The sequence below is a fragment of the Takifugu flavidus genome, chromosome 1 (assembly GCF_003711565.1).
Source record: "Takifugu flavidus isolate HTHZ2018 chromosome 1, ASM371156v2, whole genome shotgun sequence".
NCBI classification, from domain to species: domain Eukaryota; kingdom Metazoa; phylum Chordata; class Actinopteri; order Tetraodontiformes; family Tetraodontidae; genus Takifugu; species Takifugu flavidus.
The window spans coordinates 23,882,787-23,908,705 of NC_079520.1; the positions used below are offsets into that span (position 1 = coordinate 23,882,787).

Below are 25,919 nucleotides of genomic sequence, written 5' to 3' on the forward strand. Positions count from 1 at the left end.
TGGGGGGGGTCTAAATAAGTAACGCTCCGCAGCCAAAATGTTATTAACAACTTTGAGACACTTTTTTTTGTGTGTCTTCATCAGTTTTTTTTTTAAGGTTCCACACAGATGCGTTCTGAAAGGGAGGACATTTGTGATTGGGCGAGATCACACTCCATGGCAGCTGGTTCATTTGCCTCTCAAGATGACAGATGGCAAAACACAAACACAAAAAGAGGGAGCCACGATCAAATAATGAGAATGCCTGACACAATCAGGAAACGACCGGCTTTCTGCAACTAAACTTTTGCCTTTCTGGTTAAAAAAAAAGGAAGAAATACCATAATTATTCCAACTATCTGCATGGCGTCTCCTGCGTGGCATTAGCAACCTTTAACGTGGCTCTTTGCCCTTAGCTGAGTGTAGCAAAGGGACAGTTTGAAACTCTGATTTTTCATGAACGCATATGAAGGAGTCACTGGGCCCTGGCCAGTGTTTTGCCCCGCAGATGGGCAGCAGTGTTTGTGAACACCAGTGTGGCAGTTGGCAGGGATTGAGGAAAAACGAGGGGGGGGTGGGGTGGCGGGGTGGGCAGATTGCAATGGCACATGCTCCGATTCAAATTATCCCTGGACCCTTGCAGCAGCGGAGGACCCGCTGGGGCCCAGGGTGGTATTCATTTATAACCAGACGCAGGCAGGTTGGTTGGTCACCAGAAACAGACCCCCTTGTTCGTCCCGTTTCACCTGCTTGGAGACCAGTGAATAAATTTATCAGCCAGCTAATATGGGGACCACGAGGATGTGTGTGTGTGTGTGTGTGTGTGGAGGGGGGGCATTGTGCTGAAAACACCACAGTGGCACGTTAAGTGGAAGGCAAATGACACTTTAAATGTTCCTTTTTATGAGGGTTAAATATTTTCATTTGTCTTTAAAGCAGCGTGTACAGTGCAGCCTGCGCCTGTAATCTGATGAGGAAGTTACCAATTATCTCTCTAATTACATCTGTATTACTGCATGAAAAATTAGCTTTCTGGCATTCCTAATGCTGCTAAAAAGAGTTGAGCATGGGTGGTGGTGGGGGGGTGGGCAAATCTAAAGGCTGACAATTTAATGATCTACATTATTTCTAACAATTATTGCTCTTCCTTAGGCATGGTGGAGTTAATTAACAGATTAGTGTAACACTGTAAAATATCCCCCTGCTGCCATGGCTATAGTGGGGTCCCACTTTTTCTTTTTTCTTTTAATAAAACCTTATCAGGATTTGTGTTTATGTCGAAATCAATCTTGCCCGGGATTAAATCTACATCACATCTATGGAAGTTTAGAAATCCCCAAAGGGAATTGGTGCTAATAGGGGGGTGTTATGGCATACAAAGTGTTACGCAGCCTGCCTGGAGTGATCCACTAAAAATGTGATGCTTTCAAAAAAAAAAGAAAGAAAGAAAGAAAGAAAAATCTTTTCCTGCCTCATCACTCGGACGTGTTTGATGGAGGGGAGAAAAAGTGGAATTGACAATATCATTGCAGGAGCGCACTAAAGGGGCGACGGTCCGCTCCTCCACGCTGAAGTAGGGATGTCTACAGTGGAAGAAGAAGAAGGGGGAGGGTACCACTTTGTCACAGGCTGCTATGTAGATTAACCTTTCAATTAGTTGTTATCAGGTCCTCTCCATGTCTCGGCGCAAGCTTTCCAGCCTCCGTTTTAAGAAAAATCCCACGAAAACGCACGGATACGCCGCCGTGCGCTTCTCCTTCGACGTTTCCACGATCGTGAAGCGGAGTATCCGAGGGAGGGAAAACTTGAAGAGGTAAACTACCAGCAAATATTTACGGTAGCTGCGTGCCCTCGTTTTTTTTAACCCCCTTTTGCTTTCATACTAGTTATATGTTCATCCCTGCATGAAACTTGCTCGTTAATTTGTTCTCGCCCACGGCGGCGGCGCGCTGCACAGGCAGGTCTGTTTGTGCAACAAAACGCCGTGGAAAAAGGGGGGAAGAATTCCACGGAGGCTGCGTTATCATTTCCTAATAAAATATGGAAAAGCGGGGCTGAAAGCCTGAGAGATCGGAGCTAAGAGAAACTAGCGGTCCATAATTGAGAAGGAGCCGCTCTTCCCCCGGCAGTCGTGTTAACTTGTATTCCCGTCTGAACGCCTTAATTCTCCCCAGGGCTCTCGCTGTTTCCCCCTCGTTGGAGATATTTGATAGTTAATGGCGATAAAGAGGTCATGTCATCCTTTGCGCAGCGCAACAGTGGCTGTTCATAATCGCACCGGCGGATAATGTACTTTTTCCTTCCCCAGCGTGGCGGCGGGTTAATTTGCGGGGATGTACTTTAGACGTGAAACATCAGGAGAATTGCGTCTCCTCTGCGGAAAATAATGGAAGGGGAGGAAGATAAAGAGGGGGGAAACGCGATCGCTCGGACACGTTCAGCACGCAGGAGTCCTAAAGGGGAAAAAGCGCTACCTGCGGCCGATAAGGTGCCAAACGCGTTCCACTTTAAATCATCGCCTCGGCCCTTTTCAAGCATTATGCTAAGATGCGATAGATTTATCAAACAGCCAATTAAAGTCTAAAATGTTCCGAATCACTTTGAAGTGTAACCAACTGTTTCAAGGAGGAATCCGAGTAAAGGTGGGCCGGGTCTGATGGCTTTGCAAGACGGGGCGTAATATTCGTGTAATTTGATTGCCACTCGGTCAATTCGTGCATGCGAAAGCGTATTTATAGGTTAATAACGAGCCGTAGCCGCTGTTCGAGCCGCAAGTTCAGGCACCACGAGTGTGGAAGGTAACCGATACTAATTCATCACCGGGGGCACCTTAAGAGGCGGGTCAATGGCGTTAAGTGACAGATCGTTCAGCCAGTGCCGTGGCTCCCACAGTGAGCTCATACATAAAGATTGACATGTGCTTTATCAAACCAGAGATCGCAACTTGTCTCCGCAGCCAATATTGAAGTTGCGAGGGAGGGCACATTAGTGTAGGTAAGGTTTAATGAGGCTCCATTGGATTGTAATCAGCGTCATGTCGGATTCATGTAAACTACAACATTGTAACAAAATGGCGACTGTTTAGGTGACATCAGTAACGCTGGCAGCGCTGTCATTTATCTGCTTAACTCAGCGGAACGCAACTCCGGGTTTGTGGCGTAGTTATTGCCGGTTGGTTCCCTCGCGCAGACGCTCCGCGGTTATTTGCAGACGTGCTCGAGACGTCCAGCGCCAGCTGTCAGGAAGTGAGTATTGATTATACGTATGTTATTAACGCTCGCGAGGACCAGTTTGGTGCTCGCGGACGTCGAGCTGTCAAAACTCGTGAGTGGGCAACTAATGGTTAAACTTTAGCCCCCTTTTATTACCCCCGAACATCTCTTTTTTTAAAAAAAAAAAAATTTAATTATTTGTTTATTTATTTATTTTTAAACTTAGTTCGTTGGGGGAAGACTGTGAAATTGTGCGGTGACATGTTCGGGTCGAACCCGCCGCTGAAAACGAGCGTTAACTCGCGAGGATTGTGTCTGACGTCGACGCGAAATTTAAACCGATACGAATCCGCGATACTTTTCAGCTCGTTTGAAGTTTCCGGCTAACGTTAACCTGACATTTTGTGGAAACGTGCTAGTTTTTTGGGTTTTTTTTTTGTTTTTTTTCCCCCCTCTTTCTGAAATTGGCATCTGGTTTGGTGTGTGGATTATGGTGTCAGAGCATGGATTAAGTCCCTGGATTTTCTTAAACGACCGTGACAGCTCATGCATCTGTTTTTATCCATCTGTTTCTCATGTTTTAGCACACCTTAAAAGTCCTGCATTCCTTTAGCTTAGCCTGTCCTGCTATAAGCTAGTTTAAAGACTGATGGCGAGGAAATGTTTTGCAATTACAGTAAAGGTATCAATTTGACCTGTTTCTCTTTCTTCTTTATTTTTGTCTTGCATTAGATTGATCCAGGATTAAATAAACAAAGTTCCAGGTCAGCTGGTAGCTGTCATTGTGGAAATTACTTGTGCCAACTTCTCAAATCCAGTGATAACCAGGAATAAGACGGACTACGTGGATGCTGGCGTGGAACATAACCTTTTGACCTTACTGAGGATGTGGATGTATCCAATGTTTTGCCTCATAAAGTGGAAATCTGTATGGATCACATTGTTGTGAGTCTAATTGTTCAACCATGGTAAAACTTGCAAACCCTCTGTACACGGAGTGGATTCTCGAAGCAATACAGAAAATCAAAAGGCAAAAGCAGAGGCCCTCAGAGGAGCGAATCTGTCATGCGGTGGCCACATCGCATGGACTGGACAAGAGGACCGTCCTTGAACAATTGGAATTAAGTGTTCACGATGGCTCTATATTGAAGGTTACAAATAAGGGGAGCACCTCCTACAAGGACCCAGGTAATCCCGGGAGAGTTGGATCAATCCCGCCTGCAAATGTATCCGTGCCATCAAAGGAGTCTATATGGAATTCAAGTGATCTGCGCCACATTGATTGGAATAAAATACTTAAGAGGGCCATCGAGGGCCTGGATGATACCCACGGCTCCTCGTTAAAGAACATCGAGAGGTATCTGAGGAACCAGGATGACCTCTCCAACGTTGTCGACAACCCCGCCTTCCGGCAGAGGTTGCGCCTGGCGGCCAAGCGGTCGGTGAACAACGGCAGGCTGTTCAAAAACGGCCCAAGGTATAAGATCAGCCATGGCGGCGCGGAGGGACGGGCCCTCAGATGTGCGAGCGTTTCCTCCTTACTCCTGTCATCAGTGACGCTCCTCCCCCACGAGCGAGACCAGGTACAAACACCTCGCCGCCTGCCTTTTTTCCCACCAAAAACCTCTCCGTGGGCACTTGTGTCCTTTTGGGGCCGTGCAGCTTTTGGTGTCCATAATAAGAAGGCTTGGATAATCAGACAGTCATGCTGACTGTGTGGTAGTCTCTCTGCTCGGAGGTTATGTAACTCTAGCCTAATGACCTTAGGGGATGTTGCTGGCTGTCTTGTGAGTAGCAAAGCATTAGTGAGCAGATTTTGGATAGTTTCTAGGTAATTTGCAGGGATAAAGTGGTCTTCACATGCAGTGCTGAGAAATGGCTGCTGGAATCTGTGCGGTAGGACTGAAATAGAGTGCATCCAACTATTCTGACCTTTGAGCTAACCGAGATGCCTCAGAGAGGAAATAAAACTGTGTAAACAAAGTTCCAGGTTCTATTATTTTTTTTTATATTCCTCAGGGCTGGTTTATAGTTTGCAGAGATGGTTCAGTCCTAAACAAACTGCAGATAATGTCTGTAAATGACATTTCTGCTATTCGGCCGCATCTTTAAAAGCGCAGGAAGATCATTGCTTTCCACCGCGCTTCCTTGAAGTTGAGTGTGACGTCTCATCGGTGGCGTTTGCTGATTCTTCTGGAGTGTTTGAGCGGCTCAAAGCAGCAGGCTGTCGAGATGTTGCCGTCGGTTTCACAGTGAATAATCAGGAAGTGACACGTTGATACTGCAGCCACAACTGTGACTGCCTCTGTGGTCAGGCCAGAAGTGAAACACTCAAACTGAGAAGTGTTTGGAGACGCGCTGTCCTGCAAACCTGTTTTTTTGTTTTTTTTAATTCATTTTTATCCTTTTATTTGGAACATTTCAGCCTATTGCTCCCAGGCTGATGACATCACCTCGGCCGGTCCAGGTTCCCCATCAAAGGATCGCACTGCTCTGCGTGTTCGGAGAAGTCGGAGTGCGTTAAGAATAAGAGACGTTTGAGGTTAAAAATGGAGCAGTCTTGCTTTAGAGTTTATTAGATTCTGAAGAGACTCTGGCAGGAACAAAAGCAAGGAATGAGAGCTTTTTTTTCCTCCCCTCTCTGCTGCGTTATGCAACCACTTGAGCTCTCTCTCTGTCTCTGACTCTCTGACATTCTCTCTCTACCAGCAGCGTTCTAATAGGACCCCACCCCCTCACTCAGGACAGCCTGAGCTTTTCAAGCGGTATAATTTCCTGTAATGTACTTAATTTAGAATCCCCCAGAAAAACCATCAGCCTCTCTTCATCTTTGTCTCCCTTTTTCACATTTTTTCGCGTTGCAGAGATCGCAAATTGTTCTTGGTTTGCACGGCCGGGCCTGCCAAACCACCTGATGGAAACAAATTCTCCAGTTCCTGGATCAGACTTCACAACTCTGTCTTCAGAGAATGTGTCATGGAAGAAAGACTTTTGAGAAATCAAATCCCCCCCCCTCTGCAGAATTGGAAACAAACCAGGATGCCCCAGCACTGATCCCAACACTTTTAGGAATCTGACAGAGATTTCCATCGATTTTGGGGTTGTAATTGTTATTTTTTAAGCAACTAACTGTAAGGCGATACAGATCTTTCAGATTGGAAGATAACCATATGAGCACGCATTGCAAGCTCTATAAATTAAACATCTGCACTAAAAATGTTTTACCCCTGATGCAATAGGTACCGCGATGCTGCGATACACATGAAATTTTAATGCCTATTATAGCAACAGCTGGGGTTTATTGGAGTGTGCGGCACCACAGAACAAGCCCGGTGGCACCACAGGATGAAACACTGATCCTGATGTTTTTGATCTTACAGTAAAAATACATATATTTGCTGTAATGGCCACCTTTTTCTGCCCCCTATTGGCTATATTAGAAATTACATTGTTATGTTTGGGTATGTGAATCTAAATTGGTAACACTGGGCAGTGTGATATCTCAATCATTAATAGAGTTTTCATTAAAGGGACATCATTCATTTCTAAAATAACCAGAACTGGGAGCATTTCATTTAACAGGCAGGTAATGTGTAGTTACAGATCTGGCAATATAATCCGGTGGCCCGAATTGAAACCGTGCCTCCGAGCCACGGTTTTCTATCCTCAGAGTCTGGGCCTCATCACAGAGAACACTTTCATTGTTTTGATGTGTATAATCGCAGCTGTGATCATCAGTCAGCGCCAAAGATCAGCGGCTGCATTCACATATTGACCCGGCAGGTTGGGAAATGGAGTCATCATCCATGCGGCGGTGAACTGCTTCCTCTCACTGTAACAAATAATTGATACCAGGAGCATCGACCTAATCCCCAACCGCTTCTGTACTGAATTTCACCCCTGGGAATCACTTGCAGGTCATTGGTGGTTAGAGAGAGGTTATTGAATGTTTTGTCAGGATGCTGATCGGCATCACAGGAATCCAGTGATAACGGACAGCCCCACCACGCGGCCTTCAGAGCGCCCGTCGGTCGGCGAGGCCTTGTTGTGCGAGCGGATGATGAGGTTTGTTATTTATGTTCGCACCCTGTGAGTTTGAGTTTCCGTTAAAGAGCCGTCCTAGCCGCAGCAACCCGCCCGCTGCTCCTCCAGGCACACATGACCTCATGTAATGAAGGACGCGTTGATGATGTCAGAGTTTGGTCTGGTCAAGATTTCAGCATTGGGTTAGGCCAGTTTTAGTCATCCACAGCTTTCCATGAAGGTGATCAATAGGGAAAGCCTCTTTAATGTTTAACTCCATCGGAACTCAGCCGTAAGCCTTTAAATCGGTGTTTGTTCAGAGACTTGTTACATTTACAGTCACCGAGCCAGTAACAATGATAGCATGTTTTATGATGGCAGTAATTTGATTACATGCTGGTTAATCCTTTCAGACTGGGGTGCAAGCTTTAAGAATTGGATTAAGGCCTTAAACTGTGATTACTGGGATCACTTTCCCATTCAGATGTAACGGATAATGGAGGTGGACCTCAAACGAACCATATCTCTGAGGATGAGCTTCATTTATTATTCAGCTCTCGCCTGTGAGAAGTCAACTCTGTTTTTATTCCTTGAGCTTCAGGTTCATATTTTTGTGGCTATGTCATTAAATCACACACTGGATTTATCATCCTGCTTGAATCGACAATATGTCTGCAGTGATCTCGCAAATCCTGGGAGGATAAAATGTCCAAAAACAAACAGACTTCAGGCTTTTCATACTCCCTTTTTTTTGTTGTTTTTTTCTGCTTGTGTTCCCACCCAGCTCCGGGTTGACCCCATCCCAATATGCAGTTTCTGTCTTGGAACGAAAGAGTCAAACCGGGACAAGCAGCCAGAGGAGCTGCTGTCCTGCGCAGACTGTGGGAGCAGTGGTAAGTCCAGTCGTCTGAAGCTTCATAAGATTAAATATCCTGTAGTCAACTGTTGGCCAAGACTCCAGAGCAAACATGTACATATGAGGCACAAAGTTGAGTGGATACATCTTATAAATATAATTTCACGGATTGAATGCAATATTATTCACCAGAATGTGCTAAATCAAGCTCTTTAGTTAATCCTAGCTATTGTATTTCATGTGGAACATTTTACAGAGTCACATTTGGCATGATACCTTTTTGGGGTTTATTAAAGCTTTACTAGATCAGGCGTTGAGGCAAAAACTGAGCAAATCCCAAAAATGTGTGAAGCCTTTTTCATTAAATGTCAAATTTTTATTTCATACGCTTAGATTTCTGCTTTGCTGTAAGTGCGCGAATGTTGGGGAATTGCTGTCATTCCCAGATCTGCAGTCTAATTTCATATCACCCTGTCTGGTAGCAGCGGTTCTCAGCATCACTTCGACAGATGTCACATTCTTCTGCTGCATTTTTCACTTGCCTTGAAGGGATTTAATGGAAGAACAATGTTCAAATTGAGTGGCTGGGGGGATCCAAATTACCCACAACCCTCAGTGGGCTGAAGAAGGGCAGATGCTCCATGAGTGGCTCTGAAATCACCCGAGTCATTTTCCCCTCAATTCAGACATCTATAGAGTGCGCCATGCAGAGCGGTTCAAAGATCAGCCATTTTCCTGCTGCACATTGGTGCCATTTCCTTTTAGTCTTCTTCTGTTCCATAAAAACCTGCTAACCCCCATAAAAATTACCTCTGCCAGGGAGTCATTTATGTCGGAACAATTATTTTAAATGCCATAAGGAATTGTTCTCATGGTGACATTTTTATAGCTCAAATTTGACTAAGTAGTTTCGAGGTGGTTTTCATTAACCACGCATAGTGTACACAAATTGTCCTCTCACTGTAAAACAGCAGTTTTACAACCATAAGAGGTAGCTGGGTGGGGGAGAAGGCAAGGTTTTACATGACTTTCATAGATTGGTGCTGCTGCTGCTGCTGCTACTGCTGCTGTTTCTGCCTCATTAAGATCAAATTATCTGTAATTAACAGCTCCGTTGTTTGATCGTACTGTTTTTAGTCACAAATACTGGCAGGGGGATAAAGTGTTGTGGACATTCTTTTTTGACGAGGCAGTATGTTAATGTTTAACCTTGCTGCCGCTCTGACTCGGCGACACGGCCAACACCAGTAAGTGAGTTAGGCTAACCAGCATTCTCGATTGCTTCTGAAGGGCATCCATCATGTCTGAAGTTTTCCCCGGAACTGACCTCAAATGTGAAGAGATTACGGTGGCAGTGTATCGAATGCAAAACCTGCAGCTCCTGTCGAATACAGGGCAAAAACGCTGTAAGTATTATGCTGAGTATATTTGAACACACAGCATTTTCTAGCGCGTAGACCTGGAGGTAGAGCTCTTCTTGTGCATCCCTGTGGATTTGCTGCTTCTCACTTGGATTTGTCATCCCCACTTGTACTCAATTGGCCGTATTCTTTTCCAAAAGACTTTAAATGATGGAAAGGTGTTGTATGTATTCAACAGGGACACCCTTTACACACGTCCGTTGTTCTCTTTCAGGACGAGATGCTTTTCTGTGATTCATGCGATCGGGGCTTTCACATGGAATGCTGCAACCCGCCGCTTTCAAGAATGCCAAAAGGTGAGGTGTTTACACTGTCTGGCTTCTCCGGTTGCCTCTCAGCTGTCATTTCAAAGCCCTTTCTCCACAGATGGCCGTATGGGGCTGTCACTCAGCAGACAGTGAGGCAGCGGTGGCTTATTAGGAGCTTTGCATGCATATCAAATGATTCCAGCATCCCTGGGGAGATTTGCTATCTCTGGATTACAGTACTGACCCTACAGCAAGGCTTGTAATGATGGTGTGCGTACTTTAGTAGGACATTTGGCAGGTGATTCATACAAGTCGCATGGCCTTGTTCAACAAGCTGACACGAAGTCTATTTCGGAAGACAGCGAATTGATCCAGTGTTTTTCTTATAGATTTTCACTTGCTTTCACGTGCTGAGTAATCGATCGTCATTGTACATAGGTGGGATTCTCGCCAGCTGTCGCTGTTAAAGGGAACGTTATAAATAAATACACTGTATGTCCTCTGAATTGATAAACCCACCTAAAGCACACTCTACTGTACGTGTTTGGACTCTTTCCAGGAACGTGGATCTGCCAAGTCTGCAGGCCAAAGGAGAATGGGAAGAAACTGCTGCACAAGAAAGCCGATCAGATCAAACGTCGATATGCAAAGCCAATCGGAAGACCCAGAAATAAGCTCAAACAAAGAATGTGAGTCAGCTGCGATTGGAATATTGGTCATTTCCTTAAGATGCAATGCTGCGATTGGTGAGGTTGAGCGCCTCTTAAAGTATTCATTACTTTGGTGTCTCCGGTCCCATATTATAGTCTGTTATTATGGGCGGTAAACTGCAGTTACAACAATGAACTCATTGTTGAGAATAGTTCAGCTAAAACACATCAGGATTAACACATATTTTAAATAAGATGATTCATCCATAACGAGATGGAAAATAGTGAAGAAAAAAAAAAGTAATATGTAAATTGGTAAAGTAAATTCATTCCTTGTTTTGTTTCCCTTCGGCAGGTCTGTATCCAGCGGTGACGGCTCCATGGTAACAGTTGGAAGAAGGGGGTCACCTGGTAGGGGTCAAAAGATTTCCGTCTGTTCCACACCTTCATCTGGTCATGCTGCATCTGTGACGGACGCCAGAGACAGATTGACTGTTGCAGACCCCTGTTGTGCAGTCGACGCCACCCAATTCACCACCTCCACACCCACCACCACCCCCCCTCTCACGCCCACCTCCACCCCAGCTACACTTACAGTTAACAAGAAAACCAAAGGGCTTATTGATGGGCTTTCCAAATTCTTTACCCCTTCCCCCGTTGGCCGTCGCTCGCGAGCTTTAGCCGTAGAGTTGCCCGCCAGTCCGTTGAGCTCTAGAGACCACGGTCCACCCAAACACTCAAAGCCACCAGAGCCATTTTCCTACACTGCTGATTTTCAAAAGATAGCCGCCTCTTCATCCTCTGCACTTCCTCCCGCTCCCACGTTGCCAGGACTTAGCCCCCCGCTGCAGGTGTCCCACGGTTCCACCTCTGCTAACTCACCCCAGAGCTCCTCAAGCCAGTCTAGCGTTCCTTCCCTGAGTAGTCTCTGCAATAGCAGCCAACTTAAGGGGCTATTTGATGGACTTTCTCACATTTATACTACTCAGGGACAGTCACGGAAAAAGAGACTTCCTTGCTATGCACCGCCCAAGCGCATGGAGCATAAGCAGGATTCGCCCCACGTGTCCAGAACAGGGGTCCATCGCATTGGAAAGAGTGAGTTTAACAAAACTAGGCTCCTCTCTACGTCTGGCGGCCCGGGCCGACACAGAGGACACCCATTTAAGATGGTCAGTCATTTCAAACGCAACCCCTTCCTTAAAAAGCACAGGACGTTAGGCAGGCTGAGGTATAAAGTGAGCCCTCAGAAGGGAGCCCCCTCACCAGAAAAGGGAGACTTGACAGATGGAAGAAATAAGCCAGAGAATAATGGTAAGCAAGGCTCGTAACTTCAACCCAGACCTGCGTCTCCACACCTTTAAGCTTCTTCCTCATTTATTTCTTTTTTTTACGCTTGACAACCGCAGTTATTTTTCTAAGACAGAGCTAATCTTTTCTTTGAGAAGAGACCTTCAGCATTCTAACAGACTACTAATCTTCTGCCTAATTTGAATTCTTTTAGTGTCTTAACCCACTTTCGTTGCGTTTTTGACTTGGCTGCGGAGTTTTCAACGTGGCTTCCATCTTCTCGCCCGTTGGCTTTTTGTTCTAATGCATGGCCCACTAACTCCCTCATGTTGCTCTTTGCTCTGTCCTTGACCCTCAGCACTAGTTGCATTCACCACCTTGTAGAATCTACTTTCATCAACACTTGTTCTCATTCCATCCTCATTCTTGAACTCGCTGTCTCTGCTCAATCTCCAGTTCCAGTGATCGTTTGACACATAAAACCCGGTGGTTCACCCAACCAAGCCGACTCTTAACTGACATGATAATTATAGCGAGGAGTGCAATAACCCTTGCATTTTGCTGTCTTCTGGAGTGCAGCAACACACGAGAATGGTTTTAATATGTTTCACACAGTTCTAAACAATATACGTCAAAAAGACTGCTCTCCCTAAGAGCACATTTCCATAAATATGGTAATGACATATCAGGTCCGCTTGTAATGGATTTGTGTTTTGGCGGGTAAGTCAACGTGTTGATGCCTTTCATAAAAATTATTGCCTGCTTTTCATGTCAACATTGGCTCCACTCGCCACATCTGCTTTTTCATTCATGGGAAACTGTCTTGGTGAGTGACTATGTACATGAAAGCAGTTATGCAATTAAAGTGATTTAGTTTCACTTCATTACATTAGGGATTTTCATATAAACATGCAAAGATGATACATTACAAAAATTCCTCAGAGACGCGGCCCGAAACAGGCTCAGCCGCAGTACTCTCAGTATAAGCACATTTGCATAGAATTCATTTATGAGATTATTCAGCTACGGCTGCTTCAAACAGTCCGGTGTTGATGTGCTAAACTGATGCGGCGATGTTGTCTCATTGTGTCTATAACAGGCCTCAGCGGGGAGGTGCACTTGAAACAGGAGGCCCGCGCCACCTTTGCGGCGATGTCCAGGGAACACGTTACGGAAGAGGACATCGAGACGTTCGTGCACGTTCGGGAACTCGCCATGCAGGTGAGAAAACTGCCATTTAGGGACTACACCTCGACAAACCAATGTTTATTTTTTCAGGTTGACCAAAACGTTTTCTGTGGTCTGAGGCACATTAATGGTTTTGCATCATATGGATTCCGTTATAATAAGTATAGTTCTCCTTGACAAACAAAAGTGAAGGCCAGTTTTTGTAACTCCATACTAAATACTAAGAAATCGTTGAAAAAATACAACGGCAGCTATTTTTTAATCCCAGATGTTGGTAATTAAAAATGATACATGTAAGTATAATACTGCGATGTTTCCATCATATTGGCTGGATCTGCGATACACTTGATAAGGGTGGACTGTAATTTGACTTAAGTCATAGCACCACTTTATAGGACTGATTAGACGCCATATGGCTGAATTATCTGGGTCACCACATTCATCCATTACTTTTTATTTCATCTCCTCACAGAGGACTGGATCTCAGATGAACACAGACTCCATGCGATGCCCGGCTGTCATTGAATTTGGGAAATATGAGATTCAGACCTGGTACTCGTCCCCTTACCCGCCCGAATATTCAAGGTATTGTGGCTTTTTCTTGATAAATAAGGTTGTTTTCTTTGCCTACAATTTTTGTCGTGTTTGTTTATTTCAATGTCACTGAAGTACAAACCTCGAGGTATCCTTTTTGCCTTTTTTTTTAAGATTACAAAAGCTTTATCTGTGTGAGTTCTGTCTGAAGTACATGAGAAGCAAAAACATTCTCCAGAGACACACGAAGAAATGCGGCTGGTTCCACCCGCCAGCCAATGAAATCTACAGGAAAGACAACCTTTCTGTGTTTGAGGTTAGTTCCTTTTTACCACAATAAAGCAATAGCTGTATGCTGCATGCGATTACACTGAGTGGGCTCTGGGGTGGTGGTAGAGGGGAAAAATTGGGAGTGGAAAGGAAAAAAAGGGCTTATTTTCTTTTTTCATTCAATGTTTAGGTTGATGGAAATGTCAGCAAACTTTTCTGCCAAAACCTCTGCCTGTTGGCCAAGCTTTTCCTGGATCACAAGACCTTGTATTATGATGTGGAGCCTTTCCTCTTCTACATTCTCACAAAGAATGATGAGAAAGGCTGTCATCTTGTGGGTTATTTCTCCAAGGTAAGGAATACCAAATGATTACATGAGAACGGAAGGAATACAGTTTAATTTAATCCTAGAAAAAAATAGGGGTCAGAGGTTAGATTACATTAGACTAGTCAGAGACTTGGCTTAGAGTTTTTTTTGGGGGGGGTGGTTTAAGTTTGGATTTGGTTGTTATAAATGTATTAATGCCTGTTAGAACTTTTGAACAAATTGAAAATCAAGCATCTTAACTGCCACATTTCAGAGCATAGGCTCACTTTATGAAGCTTTTCACTGAATGCTTTCCTGTGGGTGTGTTTGCGGGGGTGCACATGCATGAATATGTGCATCTTCAGACAAGGACAATGGCAGGTGCAGTAAATTGCGAGCTTCAGCAGAGCTCTGACATACTTGATCTGTTTCTCCTTCCCTCAGGAAAAGCTTTGCCAGCAGAAGTACAATGTCTCCTGCATAATGATCATGCCTCAGTACCAAAGGCAAGGATTTGGAAGGTTCCTCATTGATTTCAGTAAGTTCCTTAATGCTGTTTCAGACCACTGAACAGTTTTTTTCTTCTTTGTTTTAGATTAAGGGGTGAATTTGTGGCTTTTGGCAAGGTGCTGATATTTGGTTAATGCTTTGCAGTAGCCTAATCAAGAGCATTCATTTGCAGTGTTTAGGCAATCAAAGAAGATTCTGACTCGATTATATGACGGTCAGAAACGCTTAATCTGAGCATTACCTTAAGAGGTTTTTCATAGAAACAGCCCCATTTCTGTCCTTGATTTTTGATGAAGTGCAGATACTGCTTTTTGTTTTAGTCCAGTAAATGCAACACATACAATATTTAAAGCCTTGCGGCCCACTTATGAGAACAGTTGTTGCCTTGAGTGGATTTCCATGTTTAAGCAGACGGCTTTTTTTGTCATTATATGCAGTTTATTGTTTTCAAGACTTGTCTCGTTACCAAGTTTGTGTGCTCTGAAGAAAAGGAAAATGAGCCAACATGGGGATGGGTAGGCAGTAATGGAACATTTGATTTCCTGTTCACTTTGGGAGCCATTGAGACATGGAGATGCAAGTGGATCTGCGATATTGAGAGTGTGCTGATAACAAAGACGGGGATTAAGGGAGACTGATCACAGCTGAGTTCTGAGCTCTTTGAAGGCTTTATTGGAAAATGTAGCTTTGGAGCTGGAAGTTGTTTAGATTAGGATGCTCTGTTATATTGGATTTTCTTAGAACTTGATTTAGGTAGCTGTGAGAGCCGAGCATTAGTGGGTGCCCGTATAAAAAAAATGTTTTAAATTCTAATTCCAGCACACCAAGAAGCTTTTTGTACCGGTTTATTGATGATAATATGCTTGTAAAGTGACACAATGACATATGATAGTTTTTTCCCCCACTCAATTAATTTGAATATTCATTGCTAAGTGTTTATTATCACACTCTTCTTCTTAGCTTTAGCAATGAATATTGTCATGATTACTGGAATATTACATGTTCGCTGTTTGATGATTAGATTTGCTTGTTTAGCTCTCTGTAGTGGGTGCACATTAAAAGGCATTAATTAATTTCATGCTGCTCATAATGGATGACCCTTGACAGGGCTGCTATAAAACTAATTATACACGTACATATTAGTATTATTTTTGTCTTGCTCATTATCACTCTAAAATGGAGTCTCTTGTGAGCAATGACATCCAGCTGCTTCTCTGTCTCGCTGTCGCTTTGTTTCCTCTTTACTCCCATCTTTCAGCCTCCTTTGTTGCCATTGCCAGCATGTGTCACAGTTAGTGACAGAGGTTGAGGCAAAGAAAAACTGATTACCTTTCCTCCTTTCATACTGTTTGAAGGTGAAATCTCAACCATGTCTCTGTGTCATATCCTTTTGTGAATATGTGATTTCTAAGGGAAGGCTTGTAGGGACTGAAATTACAGGCTAAAAACATGTAAACACACACACACACATAAATATATAAGCTTTTGGCCACTGCTAGTGCACACTAAAGCTCTTTGTTTTTGTTTGAATATTGTCTTTTTAGGTTACCTTCTCACCAGGCAGGAAGGACAAGCCGGCTCCCCAGAGAAACCGCTGTCAGATCTGGGTCGCTTATCCTATCTGGCATATTGGAAAAGTGTCATACTGGAGTACCTTTATAAGCACCCAGATAAACACATCAGTGTTAAAGGAATAAGCAGGGCCACTGGGATGTGTCCGCACGACATCGCCTCTACTCTCCAGCAGCTGGGCATGATTGACAGACAGGATGGCAGGTCAGGATTCGAGCCACGGTCTCCTTCTGCTGTTGTATGCTGTCTGACTTATCCAGGCCAGCTGGTATTTTTAACAGTGTATCCATTAATGCCGCCGAATATTGACAGAAGTAAGTCAGGTTAAGCACCCCCAAGGACATGGAGCACACGCTCTCCCAAAGAGCTTTAATTTAACTGCAAACCACCGTCTGTCTTCTTATTGTTTACCATGGCTGGTATTGCATTGTGTTCAACTCACGGCCTTTCCTCCCGCTGATCCAGGATTGTGTTGATCAGAAGAGAGCGCTTGATCCAGAAGCACATTGAGAGTCTGCGGGCCAACCCACGCCGCAATGATGTGGACCCCGACGCCCTGCATTGGACGCCATCTACCACTCTCAACGCTGTCCTGTCAGAGGAGGAGAGAGAGGCAGAGATGGATGTAGGTTTCCTTTTTCAAGCAGGGAGCACTAGTGATTTGTTTACTCTTGCCTAAAGCTGCTTTTATTGGATGTTTGTTTGATGAGCTGGAGAGTTCAAATGGAGGCCATTAACGGGGAAAAGGATTCTCACTGTCAGCAGGCATCTAATGTTGTGCAAAATTGCCCTAAATCAGTCCACTACATAATTGATAGTACTGAATATTCCATGAAATGCAATCCTTCCATGGTTACTTAATGGAAAGGTTTCCACTGTGGCAGGCAGACATCCAATCAGGAGGCTGTTTTTATTATCAGGAGAAACCTGCACTGATTCATTTGTCATGATGTTAATTCCAATCTCTTGTTTTCCCATTAGCCTCCTTGCTCAGATGTTGGAGCCGTGCGTGCTATTTTCCCAGAGATAATGCTTCTTGTCTGTTTAATTACCAGGCTGAGCGGCTGAAGGAGCAGGCCAGTTGCTGGGAGAAGGAAGAGAGAGAGGGCTACATGAGTCACGCTAGCAGGCAGCCTCTGACCAAGGTCCACTGTAAGGTGCCCTACAGGACTTATGAACGCCGCCCTGCAATGTCCTGGGCCAGGCGCGTCCAGCGGTCACCAGAAGTGAGCGACGATGCCGACGACGACGATGATTCCGATGCATCAGATGGCTCGCCTCCCATCCTCACAAAAGCCCACGCCATGCTCGCTACCAAGAGAAAGGTGACTTGTTTGTTGATGCGAATAATGCTTCTGAGGAAGTTCTTTCTCCCAATGGGATCGTTTCATCGATGATCAGGAGATTTATTCCAGGACAAATTGGAATTGTATGTGTATCGTTATATATTTTCCTTCATTAGGGGCTGTGCTGCCTACTCTGGTGAGATAGAAAGGCTTGATAAATATTCATGAATTCACTGGAGGGATCAGTGGCTTCCTCCTGTCAAGTAGAGTCTCCCTGTGTGCCTGCAGCCCAAGATAATAGATTGTGTTTTCACTGCTGGTGCTGAGACTGTGCAGACTAAACCTTGTACAGTTGTCAATGGTCATGGTTAATTTACTGCCCTCCTCCATGCTGCTCACATCTATTTTGGCTTTATGGCACTGCCCTCTTGTGTTGGAGATAATATTACAGCCAGGTGTGTGATGTCAGGTGTTTTTTTTTTTTCAAAAGCAGAATAGAGGAGCACTAGCTACTGAAATTTATGTAGCATTTTAGTTACAGTATTGATTTAGCATTTTTCCTGGGAAGGATTTCAGAAGAGGAGGGTAGCGAAGCAGAAGGCAGCCAGCAGGAAAGAACTGGAGAATGTAAAATAAAGACTGTGGTTTCTGCCTACTTTGCCTGTCTCATTTGTGGTTTTCCACACCAGGATGAATTGCTCCAACATTTAGTCTCAGTGTGGTTCACAGCGTTTCACATTTAGCACAAAAGCTTGAATAAATTCCTGCCTTATCCACATGGAGGTCATCTACCTTGTGCCCTAGTTTTCAAGCTTTGCTAAACAGCTCAGCCTAGATTGTGGGATTTATTCAGTTTATATGAATTCATCTTCTATTGTGTTTCAGAGAACCATTGTGCTGAAGAAGAGAGGGCGTAAAAGGAAGAGGATAAACAGTAGCGTTACAACGGAAACCATCTCGGAGACAACGGAGGTGTTGAACGAGCCTTTCGATAACTCAGACGATGAGCGTCCAATGCCCCTCCTGGAACGCACCTGCAGAGCGGGCAAGATGGAAGCAGAAGAGGAAGAACAAGACGAGATCTTGATTACACCAATAAAACGGCGGAGAGGGCGTCCGAGACTGGAGAAAAACGTTCGCAAAGACGGTCTTGAACAATGGAACGAAGGTATTTATGTTTTGAATGTCCAGTCCCTCCAGGAATTCCCCGTGTCTCTAATAACATCGCTTGAGTAAAATAAACGATTATGCAATTCGTAGAGCAGTTTAAAAACACTGTGTGTACCAAAGATTAAAACTTAAGACGATAAAACGCAAAAAACAAACAGTAACCAATTGAAAAAGACAATTAAATGCAGCCTCTCAAATGCCTCATTGTAAGAAATTCATTGTATTGTAATAAATACCGTGAAGCCTTTGTAGTCAAGTCAACTGACAGCACGATTGCTTCCATGTTTGTGAGTGTCTGTCTCTGCCAGACTGATTTCTACATGAAAGTAATGTTAAAATGGACTGGACTGGAACATAAACCAAATTTATGAAGTAAAACTAACTGTTCTCCAGAGAACACATCTGGAAAACAGCTGAAACATGAAAATAGAGAGGACCAATCACTGGGTGAGAATCTGTTGCATCAGTGCATAGTTCGAGTGTCAAAACGATACCAAGATGATTAAGAAAAACAGCTGCATTGTTCCCCCTCGGCTTTCTTTCTAAATTAACATCAGCATAACATCACTTGCTCCAGTTTCTTTGCAACAATCCAAGAAAAAATCTGCAAAATCCTGGAGGGACTGACTGTCCCAACAATAAGATTTTATTTCCACGGCATATTTTTGAAAGGTTGTTGTCCATCACTTAATTTTATTGCCGTTTTTCCTTTCTTCTTCTTAGGAGCTGCCAAAAGGCCTGGCAGACCTCGTCCAGTAAAACGAAAGAAAGGCTGGCCCAAAGGAGTAAAGCGAGGTCCTCCAAAATGGAGACTGAAGAGTGAAAGGAAGATGGGCTTCAAGCTCAACCTGTACACGCCTCCTGAAACCCCCATGGAGGCAGAGCAGCACCACACCCAGAATGAAGCGAAGGGAGAACCAGACCAGGATACCATCAGTGCGGACGAATGCTACAACGCGCGCTCCGTGAATCTCGACGCAGTGCTCGAGAGGCTCGCTTCTGAGCCCCCTAGTCCCGCGGACCTCGTCTCCCAGAAGTCCAGCTCCCCAGAAGGTTCGCCGTTGCCTTCTTCGGTAGGTTCCCCCACCGGGGTCCCGGACCGAGACGATTCCCCGGAGCCCCCTGAAGATGACCGGGCAGGCCACGAGAGCGATCCGGAAGAAAACTCCCCAGCCAAAGATGTAGACCACGGCGCAGTGAGCACCGTATCTCTGGACAATGCTAAAGAGGAGGATGACAAGAACGAGCAGGAAGCAACAATTGAAGACCGGGACGCCGCTGATGAGGATGTTGTCCGCGGGAAGGCAATGGAGCCCGACGGAAGCAAATCAGAGTTGGAACAGGGTGTAAGACAAGCGCCCGATTGCATCACATCTTTTTTAGTTGCAAAGGAAGACGGCAACGCCGAGCTGAGTCAGCCGGTGTCTACGGGGCTGTGTAATGAAGAGGAACCGCCTGCAACAGCAGAAAACCTCCAGGAACCACAGACTGAAACAACAGTAGCAACGCCGCCACCCCCCGAAGCAGTGGCAGTCACTTCAGTAGCAGCTGTAGACTCTGATAACCCCGTGGACTCGGAGTCAGAGGAGGAAAGCGCTCCGAGTCCTTGTCCAAATCAGCTGCCTCCGCAGCCTGCAGAGAGGCTAATGCTCAGCCCAGTGCTGAACGAGAATCCCCCAGTCTGTGCGGAGATAGACTCAGAGACGGCCCAAGCTGTTCAGTCCTTGACACAGGAGTCTGAGAGAGAGAAGGTGTTCCAGGACTGCGCGGAGAGCCGCGAGCCCTGCAGGAGCTTGCAGACCTACACGCGTGTGCCCAACAGTCCCCAGCTCACTCCGATGGACGACTGCCCGCAGTCAGATCACAGCAGCCCGCTTTCCTCTGCCCAGTCGCATCCCAGCCAGTCAGTGCGCTCCGTTAACAGCCCGGCGGTCTCCATCCTGGAGAGCAGCTACACTCAGATCAGCCCTGACCACAGCGCCATCTCGGTGCCCTCTCTGCACAACATGGAGACGAGCCCGATGATGGACGTGCCGTCGGTGTCCGACCACTCTCAGCAGGTGGTGGACAGCGGTTTCAGTGACCTGGGCAGCATCGAGAGCACCACCGAGAACTACGAGAACCCCAGCAGCTATGACTCGACTATGGGAGGCAGCATTTGTGGGGCCGGACCTTCCCAGAACAGCTGCTCCTATGGTAGCATCCCCCCAAGCGGCCTGGCCCAGAGCAGCTGTGCTGTGAGCCAGCAAATGGCTGCAGTCAACCCTGGTAGCTGTGGAATGATTCAGCAGAACAGCCTGAGCTCACCGCCGCACTGCAACGTCAAGTCCCCGCAGGGCTGTGTGGTGGTGGAGAGGCCGCCCAGCAACAGCCAGCACAGCCAACACAGTCAACACCCCTCTCACAGCAGGCACGGCCCACACAATCAGCACAGCCAACACAATCAACACGGTCCTCACAATCAGCTAAGCCAGCACAGTCAACACAATCCTCACAACCAGCACAGTCACCACCACAATCACCATCTGCAACACAATCAGCACAGCCAGCACAATCAGCACGCTCAGCACGGCCTACACAATCAACACGCTCAGCACAGCCAGCAGCAGCCCATGGCCCAGTGCGCCATCCCCACCAACTTCACCACCACCATGCAGCTGGCGGACATTCCCGAATCGGGCAATCCAAATTTAACCCTCTACGAGAGGCTCAACCACCAGGGGGAGTACGGCGGCGGGCACTACCCTCAGTCCTCTGGCCTCAGTCTGGCAAAACTTCAACAGTTCACCAACACATTCATAGACCACCCGCGCTCTTTGCCTTTCAACCACACAGCCTCGCACCCCATCACATCTTATGCAAATACCCCCTCATTGTCATCTCAGCACTCCAGCTTGGTCTCCTTGTCCCAGACTCCGCATCGAGTCCCCAACCAACAGGTGCAGGCCACCATGACCCCGCCCCCAAATCTCAGCTCTCCGCCAACCATGATGCTACAACGCAATATGGGTATCCCGCCTTCGCAGCGGATCCAGCCCCAAATGGCACCCAAGAGTCACATCTCGTCGCGCTCCAAGTCGGCCCCGCTGTCGCACCACCAGCAACAGATGTACGCCCGGCCGCCGCAGGCTGTGACCATGCAGGCGCCTTCCAGGACGCTGGCTGCCATGCCGCGCATGAACATGAGCGTGAACATAATGCCGGCGCCGGCGTACAACGTCAACTCCATGAACATGCCCTCTCTCAATGCCATGAACGGCTATAGCATGAGCCAGCCTATGATGAACAGCGGCTACCATGGCAACCATGCCTATATGAACCAGTCACCCCAGTACTCTATGCAGATGGGAATGATGGGAACACAGCCATACCCCCAGCAGCCCATGCAGGCTCCACCACATGGCAACATGGTGTACACTCCAGCTGGTCATCATGGCTATATGAACACAGGCATGCCCAAGCAGTCCCTGAAAGGGTCCTTCATCAGACGGTAGCCCCACGCAGGACTGAGCTCTTTCTTCTCGTGCATTTTAATATACTGAATGCACTCTTCTGGCCTTTATTTTCTCTTTTTGTCTTTTTGTTCGCGTTTATGACTTAAAAACCAGCAGCAGCACTTGGAAAGAATGCAAAACTTGTGATCAGTGAGTCAACTTTAACCTTGATATTAAAAAAAATACAAAAGGTGTTTTTTTTTGTTTTGTTTTTTTGTGCGTGTTTGTTTTTCCAAATGGGAAGCCTTACATCATTATGATGAAAATCTATTTAATTAGTGTTAGTGTCTCTGACGTGTCTTTCTCACAGGCAGGTTCGGAGCTCAGAGGTGGAGATTTCATCAGTGGATTTTGTGTAGCAGCCTCAAATGAAGCCATTTAATGTGCCTGCTACAAGTGGAAATGTTTGAACCTGTTCAGTGTACCTGTCTAACAGTGCTGACAATTAGTTTGTACTATACTCATGCCTTTGTATATTTAAATTATTGTACTTATTTTGTAAAGTGACAACTAGCATGCTTCAGTCTCTGTTAGTGACAGTGCATTGAGTAGTACTGTACAAGTGTTGTGCTTAATAGCAAGCCATTTTAAAGATATCTGGCCTTTATTAGGTTTCCCCTCACGGGGGGAAAAAGATGAAACTATATTTTGTTAATTCTAATAATGTAAAAAAAAATGTAAACTTAGTCCTGTTTGTTTTGAGAGGTTTTATTGCTATGTATGTATAATTCTGAAGTCTTTTGTAACAGATCTCCTTGAGGCAGCTTTCTGTTTAATAAAGCAGACTGATTTCTGTCAAAAATATCAAAGCATATCTCAGTGTTTGTACCCTGGAACAAAATGTAAAACATTTCAAAATATCCAGCAGCGTGGCAGAATAATAATAATAATAATAAAAAGCTAATAATGAGTCTAATGATTAATACCAATAAAGAAATTATAAATTTAGTCCAAAGTTGATATTTTACACAATGCCTTTAAAGCTACATTTTCATTCCATCCGTAGATTTGTTTTCTATCTTTATAAAATGTCGGATTTATATTTTACCGAAGTGTAGAAGAATAGAGCCTGTGAATAGACCAAATTAAGCTAATGGATTGCATGTAAAACGCAACTTGTACTTGTGTTTTTGTTTATATTGCTCTTTTGTAGCCTTTGTACCTGTACAGAGTTGCTGGTCAGAGCGGGGGGTGACCTGGCTATGTGTACAAAAATGAGAGGGATTGACCTTGTATTTATGATTTTTCTCCTTTTGTCACTTACTTAAAATGCTGTACATTTTAGCATAAGAATAAATTATGATTGACCCTGTACTCGATTGTTCTGCTTTTGATTCGAAACGTTCGGCACCCGAAGGAAGAGCCGGCTCTAATCCAGAGCTCCTTTCCTTCCGTCCTGGAGCTGCGTGTCCAGTTCCCTCAGTTGTTTCAGGAAGCCCCAGTTGGGAACGATCCGCCTGCGCGTCTTCACCTGCTCGATAGCGTCCACCAATGTCATGTTCTCACAGATCATGAGGTAGGCGAGGAAAAGCGTGGCGGAGCGACTTCGACCCATCACGCAGTGCACCAGCAGCTTATCTGGAGAAAGTGGTGACAGCCTTTACTTCCTCACATGAACCATTAAAAAAAAAAAAAGATAGGTCATCCTAGTGTTTCATAAACTGAATTATGTCTGTCTACGTTTGGTCTGATGTACAAATGCAGGTGTATATATATACATATATGTATGTTAAATTTACACACTGTGGACTGTTCAGGCATCACCCTTCCTTGCTATGTGGCGTTCCGCAGGGTTTTTATCTCGGTCCTGTGCTGATTATCCCCCTGGATGTGCTACCACTACTGTCAAGTACAGACAAAGCTCTGTTTCTATGCGGATGATGTACTCTTCTCCACCTGTGACATAAAATGACTCAAAGTCTGTGTTTGTGTTCAACAAACAGATTCACTCTTGGTGATTTAGTAGGGGCAACATCTCTCTTCACTGGAGTCTAAAATCTGTTTTACAAACCTAACACTTGATGACATAAGCCCTATTTTGTCTTCTATTTGCTGTGTTTCACAGTCTATCCATAATCCTTGAATCTGTCTTATTTCATATTTGTTGTTTGCTGTTGAATTCCAGCCAATTCCTGTCTCAGATCGAGTTTAGACGCATCTCCAAATCCAGATTTCAACCAGAGTCGAGCAAAAACTCAATTTGCATCCCTCCAAAAGTAAGATGTCTGCTGATTAATCCAATGCGAGCGCCCAGGAGTGACCTCAGAGTGTTTGATGGATGCCTGAAAGTAAACATTCCACTTGTTTTAGCCTCGTCTTACTCTGGGGATTTCTCAGCGTTTCCTTTATAAAACGGGCAGCGGAGTAGAAATGCTGGCTGAGGTCAAAGGTTGGGATGTCTTCCGCTACCACGCCGTGATAGACCACATCCATGTCGCCGTAGTAACCAGCTCCGGTGTCCACGTTGTTCCAGGTCCCCTCTGCCGCATTCAACACGTGCGTAATCCCCAACCTCTTCAGATTATACTTGTCCTTTGCCGTCTGCCTGAAAGAACCCGGCGTCAGTATGAATTTGACCCACGATTAGCCAACTTAGACGGATCACTTATTAGGTTTTTACTCACTCATCTCCAATGTAGACGTTGGGCCAGACCTCGTTAACATGGGTGTAAGCTGGGCTCCCCCGGTTGAGGATTTTCTCTAGCTCATAACTCCCAGGGGTGACGTATCCTTCCTCTATGCCGGACTGCTCTGCTACCTTTGAAACGTTACTCTTGGTGCCATGTTTTGACTCCCGAGACGCCATTTCCCCGCCGCGGCTCCCTTTCACACACGATTTATTAGCTTAAGAGGAAGAGGGAAAACATTTTAGGGAGGAGGAACGGGCTGTTTTATCCTTCACACGCATCTCCGACAGCACTCACCGAGACGCCGCCATCCTTCGACTTGCTGTTTGAAACTTGCCTCGTCGACATCGTGGCAGCTTGGCGAGGCTGACGATTGTGGGGGGGGGGGGGGGGGGGGGGGGGGGGTCACTCTGGCAGGGTGCAGATTGTGTAACTGCTGTGTGACGGGCATCAAATGCAGAGGGTATTTTTAGGGCTGTGATGTGGCAGGCCCCTGACCTCAGCTGCCGCGTTCACTGCCTGTGGGGAAAACTTCCTCCCGCCATCCCACTCTTAACCACACAACTTAAACCGTGTGCAAACGTTGCATTTGCAGGACCGAGGACGATTCCTCGGGACTGCGTCAGGCGTCTCTCGGTACACACGGGGCGTTCTTTAGAGAACCGAAACGCGACAGACTTGTCAGACAGGTGAGGCTCCCTCGCACGTGTGTCGAATCCTTGAATCTAAACGAGCGCGACGGCGACCGCGGCGGCTGCCGCTAACACGTCAGACGGAGCTTTGGCACCATCAGACTCCTTTACAACTGCCTCGCATCTTCACACTCCACCATCATTCATTCTGACAGTGAAATCATTAAAACTGTGATATCCAATTCCTTTTATTTTGACAGCATCCCTCTCGCTCTGGCTCTTCATGTGCCAGTGAGCTCTGGAGAGCAGCTCTTATTAAGATGGCTTCAGCGTTTCATCTCTTTTCAAAGTCTGACCTGAATCTGTATCCTCGCTCAGAGCCTAGCATCAGCCCCCCCCCCCATGCGTCTCAGTTTTAACTGCACAAAGCTGCTCCGAGGCTGCGGAGACGGTGTTTTAAGAGTGATGAATACATAAGCGGCGCGTTGTTTATTTATAGGAACAGGCTGTCTCCGTCTGGTTGGGGTACATCAGTGGCTCTGGCACTTCTGCTACATTTGTTTTAATGGCCTCTCTGATATTAATTGCACTGTGATGGAGCCACGTTCTGGTGCATTTGCGTTCACTAAAAGTTGAGCTGACGTGCTTTG

General features: G+C 45.7%; 2 protein-coding genes across 7 annotated transcripts; one reads left to right on the forward strand and one right to left on the reverse strand.

The window, feature by feature from the left end:
- Positions 1–1,516: 1,516 nt before the first annotated feature.
- kat6b (K(lysine) acetyltransferase 6B) lies at positions 1,517–23,324 on the forward strand. Of its 5 annotated transcripts, XR_008953192.1 has the most exons (18): positions 2,928–3,224; positions 3,924–4,774; positions 7,999–8,107; positions 9,361–9,476; positions 9,706–9,787; positions 10,299–10,428; positions 10,745–11,703; positions 12,779–12,900; positions 13,340–13,452; positions 13,576–13,717; positions 13,862–14,023; positions 14,423–14,516; positions 16,033–16,264; positions 16,526–16,685; positions 17,116–17,385; positions 18,232–18,514; positions 19,240–22,160; positions 22,321–23,324. XR_008953192.1 is itself a non-coding variant. In XM_057050727.1 (17 exons), exons 2-17 carry the CDS (start codon positions 4,157–4,159, stop codon positions 22,008–22,010), a joined length of 6,363 nt encoding a protein of 2,120 aa, XP_056906707.1. In that variant the 5' UTR covers positions 1,517–1,792; positions 3,924–4,156; the 3' UTR covers positions 22,011–23,324. The 5 variants fall into 5 exon arrangements, 4 of the variants coding, with proteins under 4 accessions (XP_056906707.1, XP_056906634.1, XP_056906895.1 ...); XM_057050727.1 differs by lacking the exon at positions 2,928–3,224 and adding an exon at positions 1,517–1,792 and having other exon boundaries at positions 19,240–23,324; XM_057050654.1 differs by having other exon boundaries at positions 19,240–23,324.
- LOC130537679 (dual specificity phosphatase 29-like) lies at positions 22,703–25,089 on the reverse strand. Of its 2 annotated transcripts, XM_057054696.1 has the most exons (4): positions 24,935–25,089; positions 24,635–24,854; positions 24,332–24,555; positions 22,703–23,588 (listed from the first exon to the last, which is right to left on the reverse strand). In XM_057054696.1, exons 1-4 carry the CDS (start codon positions 25,086–25,088, stop codon positions 23,380–23,382), a joined length of 807 nt encoding a protein of 268 aa, XP_056910676.1. In that variant the 5' UTR covers position 25,089; the 3' UTR covers positions 22,703–23,379. The 2 variants fall into 2 exon arrangements, with proteins under 2 accessions (XP_056910676.1, XP_056910734.1); XM_057054754.1 differs by lacking the exon at positions 24,935–25,089 and having other exon boundaries at positions 24,635–24,928.
- Positions 25,090–25,919: the final 830 nt, after the last annotated feature.

What these genes read in the sequence shown, in the direction of transcription:
- kat6b (XM_057050727.1), top strand. Translation starts at nt 4,157, where the DNA reads ATGGTAAAACTTGCAAACCCTCTGTACACGGAGTGGATTCTCGAAGCA. An exon ending in AATAAGCTCAAACAAAGAAT is followed by an intron (nt 10,429 to 10,744) that starts GTGAGTCAGCTG and finishes TCCCTTCGGCAG; the next exon opens with GTCTGTATCCAGCGGTGACG. An exon ending in TTGTGGGTTATTTCTCCAAG is followed by an intron (nt 14,024 to 14,422) that starts GTAAGGAATACC and finishes TCCTTCCCTCAG; the next exon opens with GAAAAGCTTTGCCAGCAGAA.
- LOC130537679 (XM_057054696.1), bottom strand. Translation starts at nt 25,088, where the DNA reads ATGCCCGTCACACAGCAGTTACACAATCTGCACCCTGCCAGAGTGACC. An exon ending in CGAAGGATGGCGGCGTCTCG is followed by an intron (nt 24,855 to 24,934) that starts GTGAGTGCTGTC and finishes CTTCCTCTTAAG; the next exon opens with CTAATAAATCGTGTGTGAAA. An exon ending in AACGCTGAGAAATCCCCAGA is followed by an intron (nt 23,589 to 24,331) that starts GTAAGACGAGGC and finishes CACTTTCTCCAG; the next exon opens with ATAAGCTGCTGGTGCACTGC.